This window comes from Vulpes lagopus, chromosome 11 (assembly GCF_018345385.1).
Source record: "Vulpes lagopus strain Blue_001 chromosome 11, ASM1834538v1, whole genome shotgun sequence".
NCBI classification, from domain to species: Eukaryota; Metazoa; Chordata; class Mammalia; order Carnivora; family Canidae; genus Vulpes; species Vulpes lagopus.
The window spans coordinates 37,841,627-37,861,030 of record NC_054834.1 but is presented as its reverse complement, the minus strand read 5'-3'; the positions used below and the strand labels follow the sequence as shown (position 1 = coordinate 37,861,030).

Genomic DNA, 19,404 nt, shown 5'->3' with positions numbered 1-19,404 from the left:
AGAAAGACCTTGGGAGGACATGGTGAGAAGGCAGCTGTCTGCCAGCCCAGGAGAGAGGCCTCGAGAGAAACCGAACCTGCCAACACCTTGATCTTGGACTTCTAGTCTCCAGAACTGTGAGAAATACATTTCTGTTGTTTAAGCCAGCCAGTTGGTGGTATTTTGTTATGGCAGCCCAAGAAGAATAACACAGGTGCTCTGGGGTTTGTAATCAGGCTTTGGTCTCCCTGTCAGAGTTGTTGGGAGGAAAAATAAAATAATACGTAATAATCTGTAATATTTATTTATGTAAATAGGTGATGTTGACATATTATGTAACATTCACATGCTGTGCAAATATTTGCATGTTTACACAATATGTTTATGTTAATATGCTGATCATTTACATATTTACACAAAACATTTACGCATTATGTGAATGTGTAATAATATATAATATTTATTTATGTAAAAATAACATAATATGTAGTAAGTTGATCAGCAGAATGTGTAAAGAATGAAAGCATGGACTCTGAGGCCAGACAGATCCAGATGTGAAGTGGCTCCTCCCATACTGACTGGAATTTCTTAACCTCTCCAGGCCTCAGGTTTCCTAGCTTTAATGTTAGAGCAATCACACACAACTTTGAATCCCATCATAATGTTCTCGGCTTTGCTTCTCTCTTTCGCGTTGCAGTCTCATATCTTCTGCCATTTGGACATGAGAACAAGAAATACAGTTGCTTATTAGAAGCTAAGAAGGCTATAGGAAAAAAATACTACCTAAGATTTAATCTTTAAAAATTGACATAATAAATGAAAACCACTGAAGAATCTATAACCTCTGTAGCTAAGGAAGATGCTTGTGGGCACTATAAAAATATAGTAAAATATATTTTATATATATAAAATATATAATATATATTAATAAAATTTAATATTTTAATATAAAAATATTTCACTTTCTTTACATTATATTATGTTTGGGAGCATCTAGTGTACTAATCCACTATGATAACATTTGCCAAGATTTTCCATTGCAGACACCAAGTCACATGGTTCTGTTGATCAAACAAAAACAGAATTGGCATCATTTTGGAAACAGTATTGGAAATCAATGTGAATTCTGACCACCTGTCTTCCCCACACTGTTCTTTTTCTGGCTGTGCACAGTGTCACCCCACAGGCATTCTGTACATTTTGGAAATAGTCAAGGCTTACATTTGAGACCTGTTATCAGCCACACAACTTCCCTATGGACTGGGTTTGCACTCATGTCTACACGTGGCAGGGATCTTAGTTTCCTATTCCACTTTCTTTTTTTATTCTCTCTCTCATTTTTCTTTCCCACTCTACTCCTACCCTCCACAATTTCCCCTTTCTCACTTCTTTGTTTCCAGCAATCAGCTGATTTCTTTAATCCATTCATTTAACACTATTTATTCCCACTCTGTGAAAAGTCCTGGAGATGCAGTAATGAATAAGACACTTAGGGTCATGTCTTTATCATGCATATGGTTTAGAAGGGCAAACTGACAAGTAAATAAGCAACCCTATTCCAAGACCAAAAAACAAACAAAAAAACAAGAGGGGGCACATAGGTATCTGAGCAGCATACCTGCGGCATATCAACTCATACTTGGAACATCAAAGAAGGCTTCTCAGAGGAAATGTCTGTACTGGGCCTAAAAGATGTGTTTTCCTATTATGCATGATGATACTTTGTGGTCCTACAGAAGTGTTTCATATTAATTATTAATTCATGTGTATAGTTCATTCCATGATGTTTTCATTTCTTTTGAAGGAATTTCTGTGGCCTATAATATTTAATTAAAGTACTGCCTTCAGACATAGGACAAGATTAATCAATTTTTAAAGTTTAAAACCTGAACTCTGTATTCTACAGGAAATAAGAGTATTCTCTTTACCAAGTGCTAAGAACACGTTAGGTGTTTTATTTATAGCACTGGCTCTCTTTAAAATCTTGAAAATTGTAATAGTTCCCATTTTACAGATTCAGAAAATAAGTCTCAGATGTGACATAACTTGTTTAAGGCTCTTCAGCACCATCAGAATGCATGGATTGGTATCAAAATCCCACTCATGGTCTGTGTGATATTGAAGATATTCCTTAAACTTGCTCTGCCTCAATTTCCTCATCTATAAGCTGGGGGTCATAATAGCATCTACCTCCTAGGACATGTATTATAGAATTCTATCCAACCTCGAGGAACAAACTATTAAAATGAAGGTTCTCCATCAAGAGAGGATACAAAAACTATAAACTCTGAGGATGCCACTGGGTAAACGTCATAGCTCTGTCCACATATGCCTCATACCTGCATCTGTTTGTGTCCCCATGAAGACAGAAGCACCAACAGAGGAGGGTCAGTGTGTGGCTGATTCCCTATTACAACCTCAGCACCTGCCATTAATGTGGAGACGTGAATACATAAATGATTAATCCTGCCTCTGACTCTCCCTTGTTGAGACCTCTCATGAAGAATGTCATATATCTAGGCCTCAGTTTTTTCATCAATCAATATCGGACTCATGATATCCTACGTGATAGTCACATATAATATTTAAAATATTATATAAAATATAAAGACTATAACTACTACACTAACAGAAGCATGATTTGGATACCTGGCAACAAGATATAATACAGGCTTCTTGCATTTTACAAGGTTTTCAGCAATTTACTTAATTTTACTCAAGCATCGTCACACATTATAATACAATTTGGGCATCTACCCTATGTTTCTTCTCAAACAATTCAAAATTCAGACTACTCTGAGTCACACATCTGAGTCTTAAAATGATCTCGCACTCGTGAGGATGTTAAAGTAGTTAACTCATGTGACTGTGGAACTTGTTTGAAATGACATGGACTCAACCAGGCAAGGTGAGTGTGACACAGGGGACCAAAGAATAGGAGACAGAATAAGAAAAAAAAAGAGACTGAGTAAGTACCCCAATTTTAAAAACCATATTTTCAGATAACTATAGACTACAGATATCAGAAATATATAGTCTAACATAGACCAGACCTATTTACTGATACCTAGTGAAGCCTTACCTGTGGCTGTGTAGTTTTCTCCACTGCCTGAATAGATTAGCATCCCATCCATATATAAAGAGTACTGAGTTATAACACCATTTGCTTTTTTAGGTGGATTCCAGGACAGTACCAAAGAATTGGGAAGAGATTTGGCTGTTGGTGGCTGAACTTCCTGCGGGGCTATGAAAAAAAAAAAAAAGATTTATAGAGTCTAATTTTAGTTTACTTTTCTAATTCCAACTTTTTTGGACCCAAACCAATAAATCATGAAATAAACCTGAGGTCCCATGCATAACAATATTGCTGATTCTTGGGCAGCTTGTCAGTAATTGCTTTAGGAAAAGTACTAAATAACTGTCCTGAATTTATGAGAATTTGCATCAATGATGGATGAGGAATATTACATGAGCTCACTTGACGGATGCTTGAATTACTTCATCAAGGGTATTATTAGCCCATAATCTCCACTTGGGGCTGTGCCTGTTAAAGCAAATTGAACAGATGGAGTCCCTACCCTTGAGGAGCTTTAGATCTAAGGTGGACAATGCTGGTGAGGGTGGTTCATAATAGATACAAAAAACCCTACAGGTATCTATAAAAATAACCAGCAAGTAGAGAATTGATTGAATTAATTATATATGGAAACAATATTGTATATAAGGTCTTTAAAAAATAAAGTTCTGTTCATTTTCTGTAATGGTGAATAAATCGGAAGCATAGGAACTAAAAGTTTTAAGATATTGGCCCCAAATTCATCTTTGGTTTGGTATGCTGGCAGTAACTTTAAGAAAAAGCTAGGAGTTGGGAATTCCTTAAATAATGAAGAGGGAATGGTGAACTGGACCAGTAGGAATCCCTCAGGGGTACATCTGTGAAGTAGGTTTGAAGGGTTCCAGGCAAAACCTGGACAGAGACGGTGGTGGGTATAGAGAAAATAAGGAAGCTTGCTCCATGCTGAGGCTGGTGGAAGTATTTGTAAAAGGACAAGATGATCACATGGCTCATGTGCCCCAGAGGAAGCAATGCCACCTCAAGAGAAGCAGTGCTTTTCTCTGCAGACTGGACTGAGAGAACCCTGAGAAAACATGCGTGATTGGTTACCAATAGTGTAATCCAGGTGAGGAGGCTCTGGTTGGGTCAAGTGCAAGGCACAAAGAATAAAAGGTCACCCGAAGGATTTCACAGACCCCTCTCTCCTGTTTCATCATATGGGTCATTGTCTTTCTCTTTTTATGTCTTCTGTGTGAGGAGTACTTGCTAAAGGATTTGCAAAAGGGAAGGGAAAAAGAGGGAGTCAGGAAGGGCGGATGGCTGGATGCTGAGGCAGAGAGACTGGCTGACTCTTCCCCTGAGGATCAAGCTTTTCAATCTCCTAAATAACTTGACAACTAGACAGTAGAAGGAATGTGTAATCCTTCTCATCCAGGAGAGAGAAATATGAAGTAACAATGCTTCAAATGTTTGGAGGGCTGTTATTTCTTGAAGTGATGTGTTCTGATGCTTGAGCAAAGCTTTCACTTTGGAGTGCTAAAATATTTTCTCTTTTTCACTGCCTTCTTAACGTATGCTTTCTGAAACATTAATTTATGCCAACAGTTTGTAAGTTCCAAGTACAACAAAAGTGAGACTTCAGTCAGAAGGAACTGAGCAGTGATTAATAATGCCTCAACCGGCATTTGGAGGCTCCATCATACTGAAATAATTGTTGCCTGTGCTGGTGTTTAGCAGTTCAAAGAGACCATGGAAATCAACCGTTTGATTCTCAATTTCATACTGTGCCGTACAATCAATTCTTTTTAGTCAGACTGTCTCTAGATTTACTTCTGAGCCATAGTAAAATGAGGAAGCTTTCATTAATCTTTCAGATGCTTCATATTAATGACAAGGCTCTTGCATGAACAATGTAACAGCAATTAAAAAGCCCATTAATCTGCATTACAGCTATTAAAGATGCATGTCATTAAAGGGTATGGAGTTTGATTCATTTTCGCACCCCCCCAAAAAATGGAGCAATTATGGCCTGGCAATGCACTTTGTCATCAAATTAGGTTGGGGTTTTCCAGCAAATGGCCTTGCAGCATTTAGCTCTTCTCCTATTTTATTATTCATAACTGAAATGTGGAAGTCAAGACCTTTGAAATTACTTTACCTTCTTGTGGAGTAGAGATGTTCAATGCATGTGAGCTCTCAGTACAGCCAGCCAAAGTGCAAGCAGTTAGGGTTACTGCATAGTTTTTGAAGGGTAGCAAGCCTGTCAATATGCCTATAATAAAAGGGGAAAAAAAGGAGGTTTGCATGTTTACTGTAAGCAGCTATAAAGAGCAGAGTGTGTGTGTGTGTGTGTGTGTGCACGTGAGAGAGAGAGATGTAGAGACACAGACACACACAAAAAATATGCCTCTATAATTCTTTTTCCTGCCTGTGTACTGATTACAGAACGGAGTGACTAGTGAAACAAATTGTGAGACGAACTTATTGTTAAAACAACTTGAAACAGCATTTTCCCAAATGTGCTCCTCAGAACATTAGTGCCCTGAGATGTTCCCCTGTAAAAATGGGTTTCCATACATAGTTCGTGAAGCAGAGCACAGAGTATCTGATAGTTAAGATGCATATTATCCAATTCTAGGATTCTAGACCTCCTGCAGAATAAAACTATCCAATTTTCTCTAACCCAGCATTTTTCAACCTTATTCAACTACCGTCCTTTTTACATAGCATCTATTAACACACTTTAGGAAATGCTAATCCCAAGAGTGGCTTCATTACTTTAGCGGTAGGATACACGTATACAAACTATTTGTTCATGTTACAACTAACAAATATGCAAATCAACATAGTTGAACAATTAGCAAATTAGATAATTATGCTTTTGTGCTTCTACTTGCAAAATTATTAGTTTATTTAATTAAGACACCTGTCTTAAACAGAAGTGGTGCACACGGAAGTGTTGAATTAACCTGGCTTGGTGGCGAATATATAAGATTTGTTCGGCAATTAAAAGTACCTGTAGAAATGAAAGCACATTTTGTTTACTGATGTTCATAATCAAGGCGGAAGCTCTTTATTTATTTAATCCTGGGAATTAAAGAGGTATCAAAAACATATTTGCGTATTTGCGCACCATCATTTTTCACCGTGGACATTCTTCAGAGTTGCCTTTAATCCTAACCACCTAGATTGTCATCATTCTTACAAAAAAAGATGGTCCCAGTCATGGTAACCCTTTATTGCATAAACCTTCAATAGCCTAGAGAATGTATTATTGTTTAAATGTGCGAATATTTCTGACAGTTTGCACCATTCAAACACAAAATTTAACAAATATGTTTTCCTATTTCCTCTCCCTGATAGAAAATTTTCAAAAATCAAAGGAGCAAAGAGCACGATGAGGCAAAGAACATAGCATGATCTGCTTTGGCACCTGAGGTCACATGGGAGGTACCAAAGCAGAATGTGCCCTCAGTCCCCAGTGATGGCTTCAAGTCTTCATTTCAACAGTTCCCCAGGCATTGCCCTGAACCCCTGATCCCCTCTCTGCTGCACCTGGCACCATCCTCTTAACTCATGGCCAAAGAACACAGCAAGCCAGTGACCCAACACACATACACATAAGACTCTCTCATGCCAAATTCAGCAGCCCCTAATCTCGAATCCACCTCATGTCCCAACCTTCTGCTCTCCTTCATTCCTGCCACGCAAGGTGACTGTCACTTCTTCTTGAAATTCCCAGACCATGACTGGTATTCCAAGTTCATTTTCTTTTAAGAAGGTATTTCTCCTTCCACAAAACATCTTAAGAGAAAGTGTACATCGCCACCTATGCATCCTCATCATGTGGTGGTGAAGTGGTCAAGAGAACAGACACAGGCCATATTGCCTGGGTTCAAATGCCAGTTCTGCTACTGATTTGTTGTATGGCTTTGGGCAAGTTGTTCAGATCTCTGTGCCTTAGTTTCCTTATCTATAAATAGGTAATAACAATACCTGTCTTGAAGAAGAGTTCTCAGTTCTCATCTGTGAGATGAGGATGATACAGTCCTTATCCCATAGTCTTACTATCAAGATTGAGTGAGTTTAGGAGTATAGATTGCTCAACACAGAGTTATGTAAGGAGAGAGCTCTAGCACAGGCTGTCAGTTCAAGCTGTTATTATTGCAATCCAATTTCCTGCCTGCATTGTGCAACGAAATCCTGATTTTTGTCTTTTGAAGATCACTAGTAATCTCTATCAGATCAAGTAACCCTCCCTCAAATCTTCATCTTCCCTCTATTACTGGAATTTGACTCTCTGAGCTTTCTCTGTGCCATTGAGTTGTTTTCCTCTGCTCCAGAGAGCACTTTTCTTTCCTCAACCTGATTGGCTCAGCTTCCCTTCACAGTCCTTTGAATACCTTTTGTTTTATAGGGTTGGGTCTTCAAGCTTCTTATTCTAAACACTTACCTTTGTTAGCTCATCAAGCCCCATCTTTCCTTTGTATCTACAGACTTCACAACTCCCCCCAGCTCTGGTTCTGCATCTCTACATGCAGATCATATATCCCACATGGATGCCCCACTAGCATTTCATTCTCAATATGCTCTAATCCAGACATGACAGCCTAAACTATTTCTTGAGCTTTGTTTTCCCATTTCTTAATATTTCACCATAATCCCCAAAGTCCAGACTCAAATATAAGGTAACCTTATGAGATATCTTCTAGCCATTTTATCCTTGAAAATATTTGGTTATTTGTCACGTCTTCTCATTGCCAAGTTTGAATCTACTGCAAGAGTCTAAAATAAGACAACGGGCATGTCTGAATGAGTATAATGCCATAGTAACAAGACATGAAACAGCCCCCAGAAAATGACTTTTAATCCTACAGGAAACAAGAAAAACATGTTGGGATATAAGATTAGCTTCCTTTGTTTATCACTTAAGCTATGTGACATATGTGTAAAGCATTGTGTCTTAGGGATGGTCATGATTTAGTTGGGGCAGAGGAATACTATGTCCAAAGAGACACAGTGGTTATACACATACAGGTTGGTGCTCTGAAATCTCTAGTATGCAGATGCCTAATATAACCAGGTAATACTATCATTGAGAAACATTGTGAAAGTAGTTCCATTATTTTACAGTTTTGAAAACTGACCTCACAAAATACCCTACCCTAAGACATTATTCCTTTCCAAATCATGGTGGAAGTACAATGTCGGAATTATAAGTTAGCAAGAAAGGTTTAAATGTAGACTTTAAGAAGGATCATGTCAAAGCATATACAGAATTCACATTCACAAATTGGCCCTTAGTGTTTTATTTAACCTTTCTTGTCTTCACTAAAGGAGTTACTTTGTCTGTATATGCATATTATGAAATTCCTTTGCTAAATTTTCCCCCCTTAAACCTTAAGGATCTTAAAAAACAGGGAATACTCTTAAAACTTGCTTTCTTCAGCTTTGTGCTTTGGTAGAGAAGTTGGCCAAATTGTATTTCATAGAAAAATCCTGAGATTCTTAAAGAAAGATGCTGGAGAGAAACTAGATCATCTTTTAGGCCATTCATCAAAGTGTTCACATTTCCCATTTTAAGGCAGGTGAAACAATAATAAACACTGAGAAATGAGAGTGGCAAAATAGAAAAAAAAAAAAAGAAGAAGAAAAAGAAAGCTGATGTTTTGGTTCTTGCCAACTTCAAATCCCAGGTGGAAAGTTTTGGATGGTTTGTAAATCACACTTTCAAAAAATGTGCTGCACTTTCTGAGGCTGAAGTGGTATTTATTTCCTATTTTCAGTGGGGATCTTGCTCATAATGTTTTGTCTCAAAGACAAAGTTTATCAAAACATTGGAATAATTTTTTTCCCCAAATGTAAATCAGTAATATCCACTTCAAAAAGAAGAGTGGTGTAATGATTCAGCATTTTATATTGTCAGGTTATGGTGAGGGGTTGGGAGGGCTGGTCAACCAAGTCACTGCCCCTAATTCAGAACAAAATCATCCTGTTGTCTGGGACATGTGGTTTACATCTTGTTTCTCAGTATGGAGAGGGTATGAGAATGGATTGAAGTTGATGGTTATAAGTTCTGCTGTTACCAAAGAAAAGGAGTAAGTATGCTCTCTCCAATTCTAACTCAGATAGCTTTTCTTGGATATATCCATAGAGACCATTGAGTGACTGGCCTAATGGCCGTACTTCAAGCATCAGAATGTTACTTAGGTTATACACTCTCTAGGAAAAAAAAAAGTAGTACTACTATGACAATATATCATCATCAAAATTATTTATCATTTCTTCTTCTCTATGCTTCTGGGAGAGGTGTAATAGAACACATTTGATCTTTACAAGGTTTCTAATCTAAGAAAATATTAGAGCTTGAAGGTTCCTAATGGTAGTACTACATAGATTAATACATAAAGCAGAATGCTTGCATATATGCAAGTGGACAAGGGCATTTATAAAATCTGGACATCCTAGCCCAATGTGATAGGAGATCTATGTTTAATTAAAGACTAAGAAAAAGGATAGTCATTGAAAGTACTTTTCAGTATTATATTAAAAAGAATACTGAAAAATATATAGCGGGACATATTTGCAAAGGAATCCTAGGCAGAAAAATTCGGCATATATTCTGCATCCATAGAAAACCCAATAAGAGTGGGGTAATCTCCCTTTATGACACCTGGGGTATTTATAATAAAAAAGTACATCCTGACAGTGAGAAATTTTGAGATTGGCTGGGATATGAGTTTCCTTCTTTGAGAGACATCACAGAAGAGCCTTTTTTTTTTTCCTTTGAATTTTAGACTGCCCCTACCTCTAGGCCAGCCAGATGACCTCTCAAATTCCCTTTCAGCCACAAAACTCTGTGAAATCAGAAAATGGTCCCAACCATGTCAGGAAACCTGCCAGTCTCTTTTGATAATGGAAGAGGATGAGCTGAAAAAACATTCAATAAGCATAAAGTAAGCATTATTGATGTCTTAAAAGTGTTAGTATCCCATGAAACACAGGAGTGTTGGTAACCAGATTAAAATCATTGGCACCAGCAGGACCAGATCTCTCACTGCGAAGCGATAATGCATTTTGCATTAATGCTTAACATTGAGAAATCCTGACATGCCACACCAAGGGAGCCTGAAGTAAAGTAAGTTTATTCCCTTCGAATTGCAGTCCTGTGGGCCTTGGTGCATGCAGAAAGCCCAAGCTGAAAGAATAGGGACAGGGACTTCATTTCCGGGAATAAAGCACATCACAGTAGAACATTTAAGAGTACTGGTGTATATGAATCCAAACTCTGTGCTCTGAGGATTTCCACCTAGCAGAGGGCAAGAGCCTTATCCAGGAGAACCTTGAAATTTAAAAGTCCCTCAAAATGATTTGGGGGAGCTCCTTGAATGCAAAGGACATGTCCCTTCACTTCTTTACATGTCCTATTTTCCAGCAGCTCTTACAATGGTTTACCAAAGTTGGCACTTTGATGCTTGATGGAAAAACGAAGACTTTCCATCTGCTCAGAGCCACTCAGCTGTCCCCCTCCCTATAAGAGACTCCCACTCTCATTCGATCCAGTCCAGGGAATGGGCAAATAACAGACGTTGTTTCTTTTGACCAACGATGATTAGCTCCAACACTTTCCTTTGCTCCAGCCTCAAGTTTCAAAGGAGCCAAAGAGAAATCTCAGTCATTGGAGGCAGCGGCCTACCTAAGAGAAAGTCATTGTGGAGCTGACCCCAGCTGTCCAAGCTTTTTTTTTTTTTAATTTAAATATTTTATTTATTTATTCATGAGAGAGAGAGAGAGAGAGACAGGCAGAGGGAGAAGCAGGCTCCATGCAGGGAGCCTGATGGGGGACTTGATCCTGGGACCCCAGGATCACACCCTGGGCCAATGGCAGGTGCTAAACTGCTGAGCCACCCAGGGATCCCCTGTGCAAGCTTTTGAGCCTCTAACAGAACTCTGTGTGCTGAGAAGCAGGAAGACGACGAAAGAAGAGCCAGCTGTGACGTTGCCATTTCACGATGAACTCTTCTGACTAGATGCAGACAAGTATAAATGCTCTGGCTGGAAACCAGGCCTGAGACACAAAGCAAAATGGCATCATCCTTTTTTTAAGCCAAACACCTTTGGAGGAGGTTAAAAAAAAAAAAAAAAGCCCATTTCTATTTACATACTTGAGCAGACTCCTCCTCCCCCCCCCCCCCCCCCAGCTGCCAACCTAGGTGTTTGGCCGGCATCCACTGTAATCTGTTCTCCTTCATTATGTTAATCTGTGGGCGGAAAGATTTCTGTCATCTTCGAATCGCTTGTACAGCAATGGTAAACACCTTGCCCTGTCTGTAATTGGACAGGTGTCTGCATTGATGTCACCCAGCTTTTAATTCAATTAAAGAACTGGCTGCTCTGCTCTCATTACCCACTCATTTCTGTTGCACTTTTAGTCTGGCAGGGAGATCTGCACACAGCAATTGCCTACCCCGAGACCAAAGTCGGTGGTCCCCTCACAAAGATCATGCACAATATTTCAAATGGACTCTAACAATCCAGGAGTATTTTCATGTCAGCGAAGGCATTTGAAATCATACACACACTCCCTCTTGCCCTCACTCTGTTCCCCTCCCTCCCTCCCTCTCTCTCCCTTTAAATTCTATGTTATCTAAACAGTGTCTTCTCCCTACTAGCCAGTAATTAGGAGCAGTCCAGCAAACAGAAAAGCTGTTTCTAGCTTCTTCTCCCCAGGGCTTCTCTTCATCTCAAGAGAACTCATCAGAGTACAATGCTCTTATTTATTTGCTGGCATTTCACATTTGGATCAAGAAAGTGAGGGTGGGCAAGAGCAAGGCATTTATTAAGAGGGCCATCTGGTAAGGGATACCACACAGGCAGGGCTGCTACTGCTACCTGGAGACATAACGCAAGAACCCACCTTTTAAAACAAAACCAGCCAGAGGAAGGAAAGCAGAAGAGAGGGAGACCGTCCTGGTGTAAGATTCGGCTGCTACGCCGATAAATTCTAATTTTTAAGTATACATTCCAGAATAAGTTTTGAGCTGCAAACCAACCCAGTGCATGAATTAAAGAGAGTAAATCAATCCAACATGCCATGCTTTCTGCCCACTTAAAGGAACCTCTGAAAATAAATTAAAGTTCTAACACAGACATTTTGACACAGTGACCCCATGAAACTGAATAATGACATTTGTTAAATATGGATGAAAATTTAATGGTCTAACAGAGATCTGGAAACACACCCAGGATGCTTCTCCTCTGGTTCTTAATAGCCGGCAAAGGTGGCAATTTGTTGTTGTTGCATTTTCCGGTAATATTTGAAATGAAGATAAGGATCTCTAATAATTGTAAAATGAAAGTCAATTTTCCTATGAACCAAAAAGTGGAACAGTAAACATCCTTACCCCAAACCTAAGGTAATCCCTTAAAAACTCTAAACCATTTTTTTTACATTTAATTTCTTTCAAATGGCCTTTCTGATCTTGTTTCAAACTTCTAGTCAGGATTAGAAAATCATATACTTTCGATCAAAAAACTAAACAGATTTTGATGCTTCCAAATAGGAAAGAAATTTTAATCTTTTATTTTCTTTATGAAATATAGGATGTAATCCTAGTCTTTGAGAATGGTTTACACAGGGATTTTAATTGACCTCAAACTGTTACCCAGTTAAGATTCTTCCAGCAGACTTACATCTAGCCTCAAATTTTTAATCAATGCCTTTATGAAAAGAACTATAGTTTCTATCATTTTCATTTTAATTCCACAATAGGTTTGAAGCCATCCACTCATGTTAGCTCTTCATCTGACCTCAGGGGCCAACACTGGGAATTATTAGGACTCTCCAAGAAAATACTGGATTCAAATAACTAGGGAGGCAGGCAATGAGACAGGGGGTAAAGAAAAGAGAAATGAAAGTCACTGCTCATAGATGGGAGCCCTAGGTCCCCTACTATTATCCCACTGCTTGAACAGGGCTACTGTAGGGCAGAGTGTAGAAAGGGTAGAAAGGGTAGAAAGGGTTGCTCAAGTCCAACAGCAGAGCTGAGATTAGAACCTATGTCTTCTGCCTCCAAGATTATCCTTCTTGCTATTTGACCAAAACCTTTGTTCTACAGGATTTTAAAAAAGGGTTGAAATAATGTCCCTAAGAAGAACAGCACACTTTTTGTAGCAGATTACTTAAAATTACACCTTAAAATTTGTTAAAAGGTTCAAATGCATTGCTAAATCCTACTGTGTTTAAACAAGAAGTAGCATACTCATCCCCCAAATGAGCAAGTGGGTATGACTATAATATTCCCTTATAAGAACAACTGATTCATAAGATTTCTTGTATTGATGCATGTGTGTACATGTGTGCTTTTGAGTACAACATGAGACATGGAGATACACACACACACACACACACACACACACACACACAAGTGTTTGATTAGTTCCAAATGCAGTATGAATATAAAATGGTCAGAAGGTAGAAAACAGAAAAATTGGGGGTGACTGTTCTTTTTCTTTATTAAATCTGATCGGTAACCTTGAAGTATTTCTATCAACTACTATGGTATCATAACATGGCTAGCTGATTATCACCATGCAGCAAAATTTATATGTCGCCATCATTTTTAAGCATGGTACATGTTACCAATAAGAAATCCGCATCCTGCAGTGCAGATTCTTATTTCATAAAAGAAAATGAATAACTTGTATAAAGGTCTCTTTGAAGATTTCACAATGTGCAAGTAGTTCAGGCGCATTATGTATTCAGGAGAGTTAGACAAAGCTATTAACTCATCAACACTGCATTACCTAATGAAATTCTTCTACATTAGCTAAGCAAGAACATTACATCATTTCTATTTTTACTATTTATGTCATAGGCCATATTTTTGTCCTGTGAATTTTTTCAGACCATTTCTTTCAAGATTTGCATTTAAAGAAATAGTTTGTAATAAACTACAAATATGGAATATTAATTTATGAGGCACTATAAAAATGGCAAAGACTTCCTCAAAATTCATCTTTTAAGAATACCATCAAAATGGATTTTTAAAATCTGCTTCTGAAGTTTGCCTGTTGTGGCAGAGACCACTAAGTACCCTCTTATTACATATTTTCCTTTCTTTCTAAAGTAAAATACAAAGATAGCTGGACAAGTGGCCATTTTGAATAAGGACAACATTTCTTAGCAGCTAACTACTAACCCCATGTGACTATGAACTTAGTTCACAGACTTTTTAAATTCATAGACTTAAATTCATAGTCACATGACTATACCAATATACACACAAGTATACAGAGTGGAGGAATAATTTCTGAAGTATGTCTTTGAAGTGAATGTGCATATCCTTTCTGAACCATCCCTCCTTCCTGCCTGCTGGATGGAAAGCAGACTGGATTGCTGAAGCTCATGCAGCCACCTTGGGCCATGAGGCAGCAGTCCAGTCTCTAGGATGGCATAAGAAAAAGATGGAAGTGTATGGGTCCCTGTGAACATCCCTACATTGACTAACTGTGGACACCTATTACTAGAAAAAATAAAAACTTAATCTTGTCTAAGTCACTGTTATTTGGATCCTTTCAGTGAAACTAAATAGAAATAAAAACTCATCTTTATTATCTTTCCCCATAAAACCTTTGATTTTTAAAAAATGTAATATTCTACTTTAGAGACCACATTGTGACAGTATAAAAGCAGCTTCCTTGGTATTTGTAGTTTAGCACAACAAAGAATATTAAGAAAAAACAATAATAAAAGCATATTGTAAAGGTAGGAAATAGGGCTAGCTTAGAATGGAGTAGATAATGCTTTTGTTTTTAATAAATGAATATTTTCTGTTCTGTGTAATTATCAGCATTATAGTAATACAGGCTTCCATTATTTTTAATTGCAAATTATAGCACTTGAGTTCCATTATGAGGTATAAGTTTGGGAACTAATTTTTAAATTCTATTTACTCTACCAATAGTTTTTTCTCCATCGGGAATATGTATTTTAAGTTCCAAATATATGTTTAACTTGTGATAATTCTGTATATTATTACATAAAATTAGAGAACTACTGCACTGATGAGACTTTAGTAAGAACCACTAGTTCAATACTCCACTCAGCAGGATAAAACAATATTAACATTTCATTAACTACAGAAGTAGTAGCAGAAAGCTGCATTTGTTCATTTGTCTAATTCTTCATCAGTTAAGAAAAATGTACTGATCGTCTACCTTGAGAAAGATACCAAGCAAGACTTAAACATAAAATATGATACTTGACCTGGGGAGCCTATTGTCTAACGAAGAAATAACAAGATAACACGTGTGCACAAAGCACATCCATAGGCAGTCTTAACAGTTTTGAAGTAACAGTTCCTAGCTGAATAGAAAAAGAAACATTGAAGTTTTTTAAGATTTAACTAATTAATTAATTGATTGATTAGAGAGACAGAGAGAGAGAGTACAAGAGAGCATAAGCAGAGGGAGCAGCAGAGGAAGAAGGAGAAGCACACTCCCCACTAAGCAGGGAGCAGGATGCAGGGCTCAATCCCAGGACCCTGGGATCATGATCTGAGCCGAAGGCAGATGTTTAACCCACTGAGCCACCCAGGTGCCCTGAAGCTTTTATTACAATCATTTGTCTACAGGTTTCTCAGATTCTCAGATAACTATAATGGTTTATATTATATAAACTTACATATATAACATATACGAATGTGTGCATACACATATACATTCATGCACAACCGCAGAAAGAGTAGCATCACCCTTATTGAAGGGCCAATGGCTGGGGTTAAGTTCCAAAGTCAGGCATAAGGCAAAATCGCTTATGATTTAAATTCTCCTTGACAGCTCCTTGTATGGTCCATAAAGTACAGTGCATTTGGTTTTGTGTATGCCTCTAACTTTTCATTAATCAAGGATTCCCTAGGGCTCTTGGGTCTTCATTCTTTTTGTAGGGACCCCAACAATGAGTTTTACTTTTTTTGTCAATGATTGGGAAAACCCTAAAATTATTTGCACATTCTTCCCGGATAACAGATACTGGCAATTTCAGGATTGGATAGCATCCTTTGCCTGTGACATTATTTTAAAAGGTTTTGTTTTTCATCTGTAGTTAAATGTTTGTAACTTAAGTACATGTAGACTAGATTCTGCTATAAGGTTACAATTATATTTCCTACGCTGGCTTGCATTGGAATCTTTTTTTCACTAAACCCCATGGGCATCTTGAAATTTAGAACTTGTTGTTGATCTGTTTTCCTATTTCTTATACAAATAGTGAGCTCTGTGCCTTTCTACTGGACACCTGGGGATGGTATAGGGGTGGCCTTGCTAGAAACTCAGAATCTCACATCATCTCCATATCAACTGAATCAGTCTGAATTTTACCAAGATCTCTTGTAATTCTCACTTCTTTTCCTTGGGCAACATTCAGAGGTACTGCCCCTAAGTTTCAGAGGATCAGAGGCCCTACCAACCCTGCCTCTATTTCTCCACTCACCCTCAGTATTATTCTGCCTGCAAAGCTAACACACCTGGTACAAGAGGCAGGAGAAAACAAAGCAGGGATAAATTCAAACCCAGCAGGTGAAAAATGATATCTTCTCAGCTGACCATTCTTCCTCCTTGTTTCATGTTCCTAAATATATAATCCCCAGACCTTCTTCAAGAGAATCAATTGGAACACTCCGGTTGATGGTAATGCAGATTTACAAACCCTAGCTCAAATATACAGACTCTTGTGTGGGAGACCCAAGAATCTGTATTTTATAAGCAACCCAGAAATCACTTTATGACCAAAAGAGTTAAGAATCACTCATTTTTACTACCAAGATACAGAAGAGAAAGAAAAACGAAAAGCAGATCTTTAGTATGCAACCCAATTTCTTTAAGTAGAAGATTAGAGTCTATTGTATATGAGGACTGAACCAATTTTAGTACAAAAGCTATAATATGAGTTGCATTATAAATTAAAATGTCTTTCATTTATTTTTCTACATAAATTTAGACTCATTTGGGTAATCTGAGAGGTTATCGGTTCTTCTGCTCAACTATAGTGAATAATAAATATCATTAATTATTATTATTTATTATTATAAACAAGGAATATATAACTCCTAGGCTTTAGCTCAATGCAACAATGAAACCAAGAAAATATTTTTTGTGCATCAATTATAGCCCTAGCACTATGCCAAATTCTATCCCAATTATGCAGATAAGTTTATATGTTTAATATCTTAAGGGAAAAAATATTGTATATGTGCAAATTCTTGAATCCACTCATTCTTGACATAATTTCAAATCAAATCGTGAAGTCACTTTCTGAGCAGCCCTTGGTTTGAAGGGAAATGCCAGGACTGTCTCTCTGGGAAGCAACTTCGCATGTTAACAGGGCTGGAGGGAAAATCAGCAAAGGCTACCAGAGTTAATTGGAGCCCTTTGCAACAAGTCTAAAGATACACTGGAGTGATAACTGCAGGGCTTTCTACCCTGAGGCTCCAGCTGAGGAAATGAACTTTCAAGAACTCCCCGCTCTGAACCCTGGCCTTGAGAGGGCACAGAATCCAGACCCTGCAGCCCAAAGGGGCCCATTTGCTCCTGAGCGGGGCTGTTAACCCTTGGACTCTCCACAGCTACTGGGATTTATCTCATTTAATCCACTGGTAGCCAAATTCATGAATGGTAAATACTGTGCCCCACTATTCTATTCTTCCTCTGCTTAGTTAATATTCATTTTTTCCCTTTTGCTTTCTGCATTTTGTGTGATCATAATTTTCTACTTCCTCCCAATACTCAGGCACTCAATTTTTATTGTCCCATGATTTTCCTTTGCTAATTTTATCTACTTCATTTTCATATTTTTTCATTTTTATATAGATATTTATCCTTTTTTGTCCTACATTTTCAAGTTTCAGGTGGGAGGTCAAAGTGGCTATAAGCATTTCTGGGTAAAACTGAGACTTGCTCACAGTGTCAAACGCCTCCCTTTCAACAGTGTTTCCCATTGCTGGCTGTACAACAGAATTTTCTGCAGACACTAAAGATATAGATGCCCAGGCTGCACTCTAAACTAAAAAATCAGACTCTTTGTAGCTGGAGCCTGGGCATCAGGATTTTGTTAAATCTCCCTAGGTAGTTCAGTGTGCACTCATGGTTGAGAACCACAGCCTTACAAGAATACCAATGAAATGACCAAAGATTTAGAAATAGCTGGAAGGGCTCCAGGCAAACACAAATGGACTACTGGAGTAAGAGCCCAGGGCAAACTGAACCCGCAGCTGGGCACAGAATGCCCACAGCTTCTCAGAACTCCTCATTCACCAAACACTGGGGAGAAAGGTGTTGAGATTCATATATTGCTGTGAGTCTACTGCAATTTTTACCACAACTGACCTGGCATGATCCCAGTGAAGGTTTTTTATCAACAGAAACCAAATGCCTAGTCAGGTGATTTGAAAATTATTTAATTTTCCTGAGTGAACACTGAAGCTGAAGGTAAATTTAGGGATGGAGCAAATGAACTATGGACGTGGGAGCTGGGGATGCATTTGGCCAACGAGAAGAATATCTGTGACTCAAAAGGAAGAGAGCATAGAACTCCAAGTACATACAGACTATTATGCTCTGGGGGAGACTGAATTCAGGAAACCTGTAAAATTTTTAAATCCTCAGTTTCATGCTATTAATATGATCTAAAAGAACTTGGAGTCCATGACGCCAGAGATGGAAGGTAAGTAGTAAAACACAGGGATGAAAACTGAGAATACTGGGAGGTAGGCAGAAATCCAGGTGAATTGGATGAAATGAGGAACAAATGCAAATCATAGAAAAGATTGAAATAGAAAAATTTAAAAATCACCTTAGAAAGTTCAAAGAGCAGAATCAATCATGAAAAATCAGAAAATTAAAAGGGAATGAATTACTAAGTCATAACCTAGAATTATAAGAATTAATTCGTTGAACACTCACTATGTGCCTGTTTCTGAGCAAAATATTCCATACAGACAATTCACTTTTTTTTATATTCACAATTCCATAACAGGTTTTTACATTCAGTTTATAGGTAAGAATATGGGATTCTTATATAGGGATATGTTTTTCAACGTGCCTGGGATCCTCATCAGCTATCATCAGCTAACAAGTGACATAGCTGGAATTTGAACCTTACTGACTTGACTCTGCAAGCTGTGTATTGGACCGCAAAAATGGAACAAACTGGGAAAAATTAGATATGTTGAAAACTGCTCTTTCTTACCAGAAGAAACAATGATATATACAACAGCAAACTTTCTAAGCCAAGGAAGGACCCAAGTCTGAAGAATAAAAGAGCTTGCTCTATAACAGAAAGAAATACATGAAAAGACACCAACACATTTTAT

General features: G+C 38.0%; 1 protein-coding gene across 1 annotated transcript in view; it reads right to left on the bottom strand.

Annotated features, from left to right (window-relative positions):
- Nucleotides 1–19,404, bottom strand: part of USH2A (usherin) — a 689,554-nt gene that overhangs the window by 377,811 nt on the left and 292,339 nt on the right. Inside the window, exons 30-31 of the mRNA XM_041722698.1 lie at nucleotides 5,193–5,306; nucleotides 3,062–3,223 (exon numbers count right to left, since the gene is read on the bottom strand). Coding sequence (XP_041578632.1) covers nucleotides 3,062–3,223; nucleotides 5,193–5,306 — 276 coding nt within the window. The remainder of the gene's footprint in view (nucleotides 1–3,061; nucleotides 3,224–5,192; nucleotides 5,307–19,404) is intronic.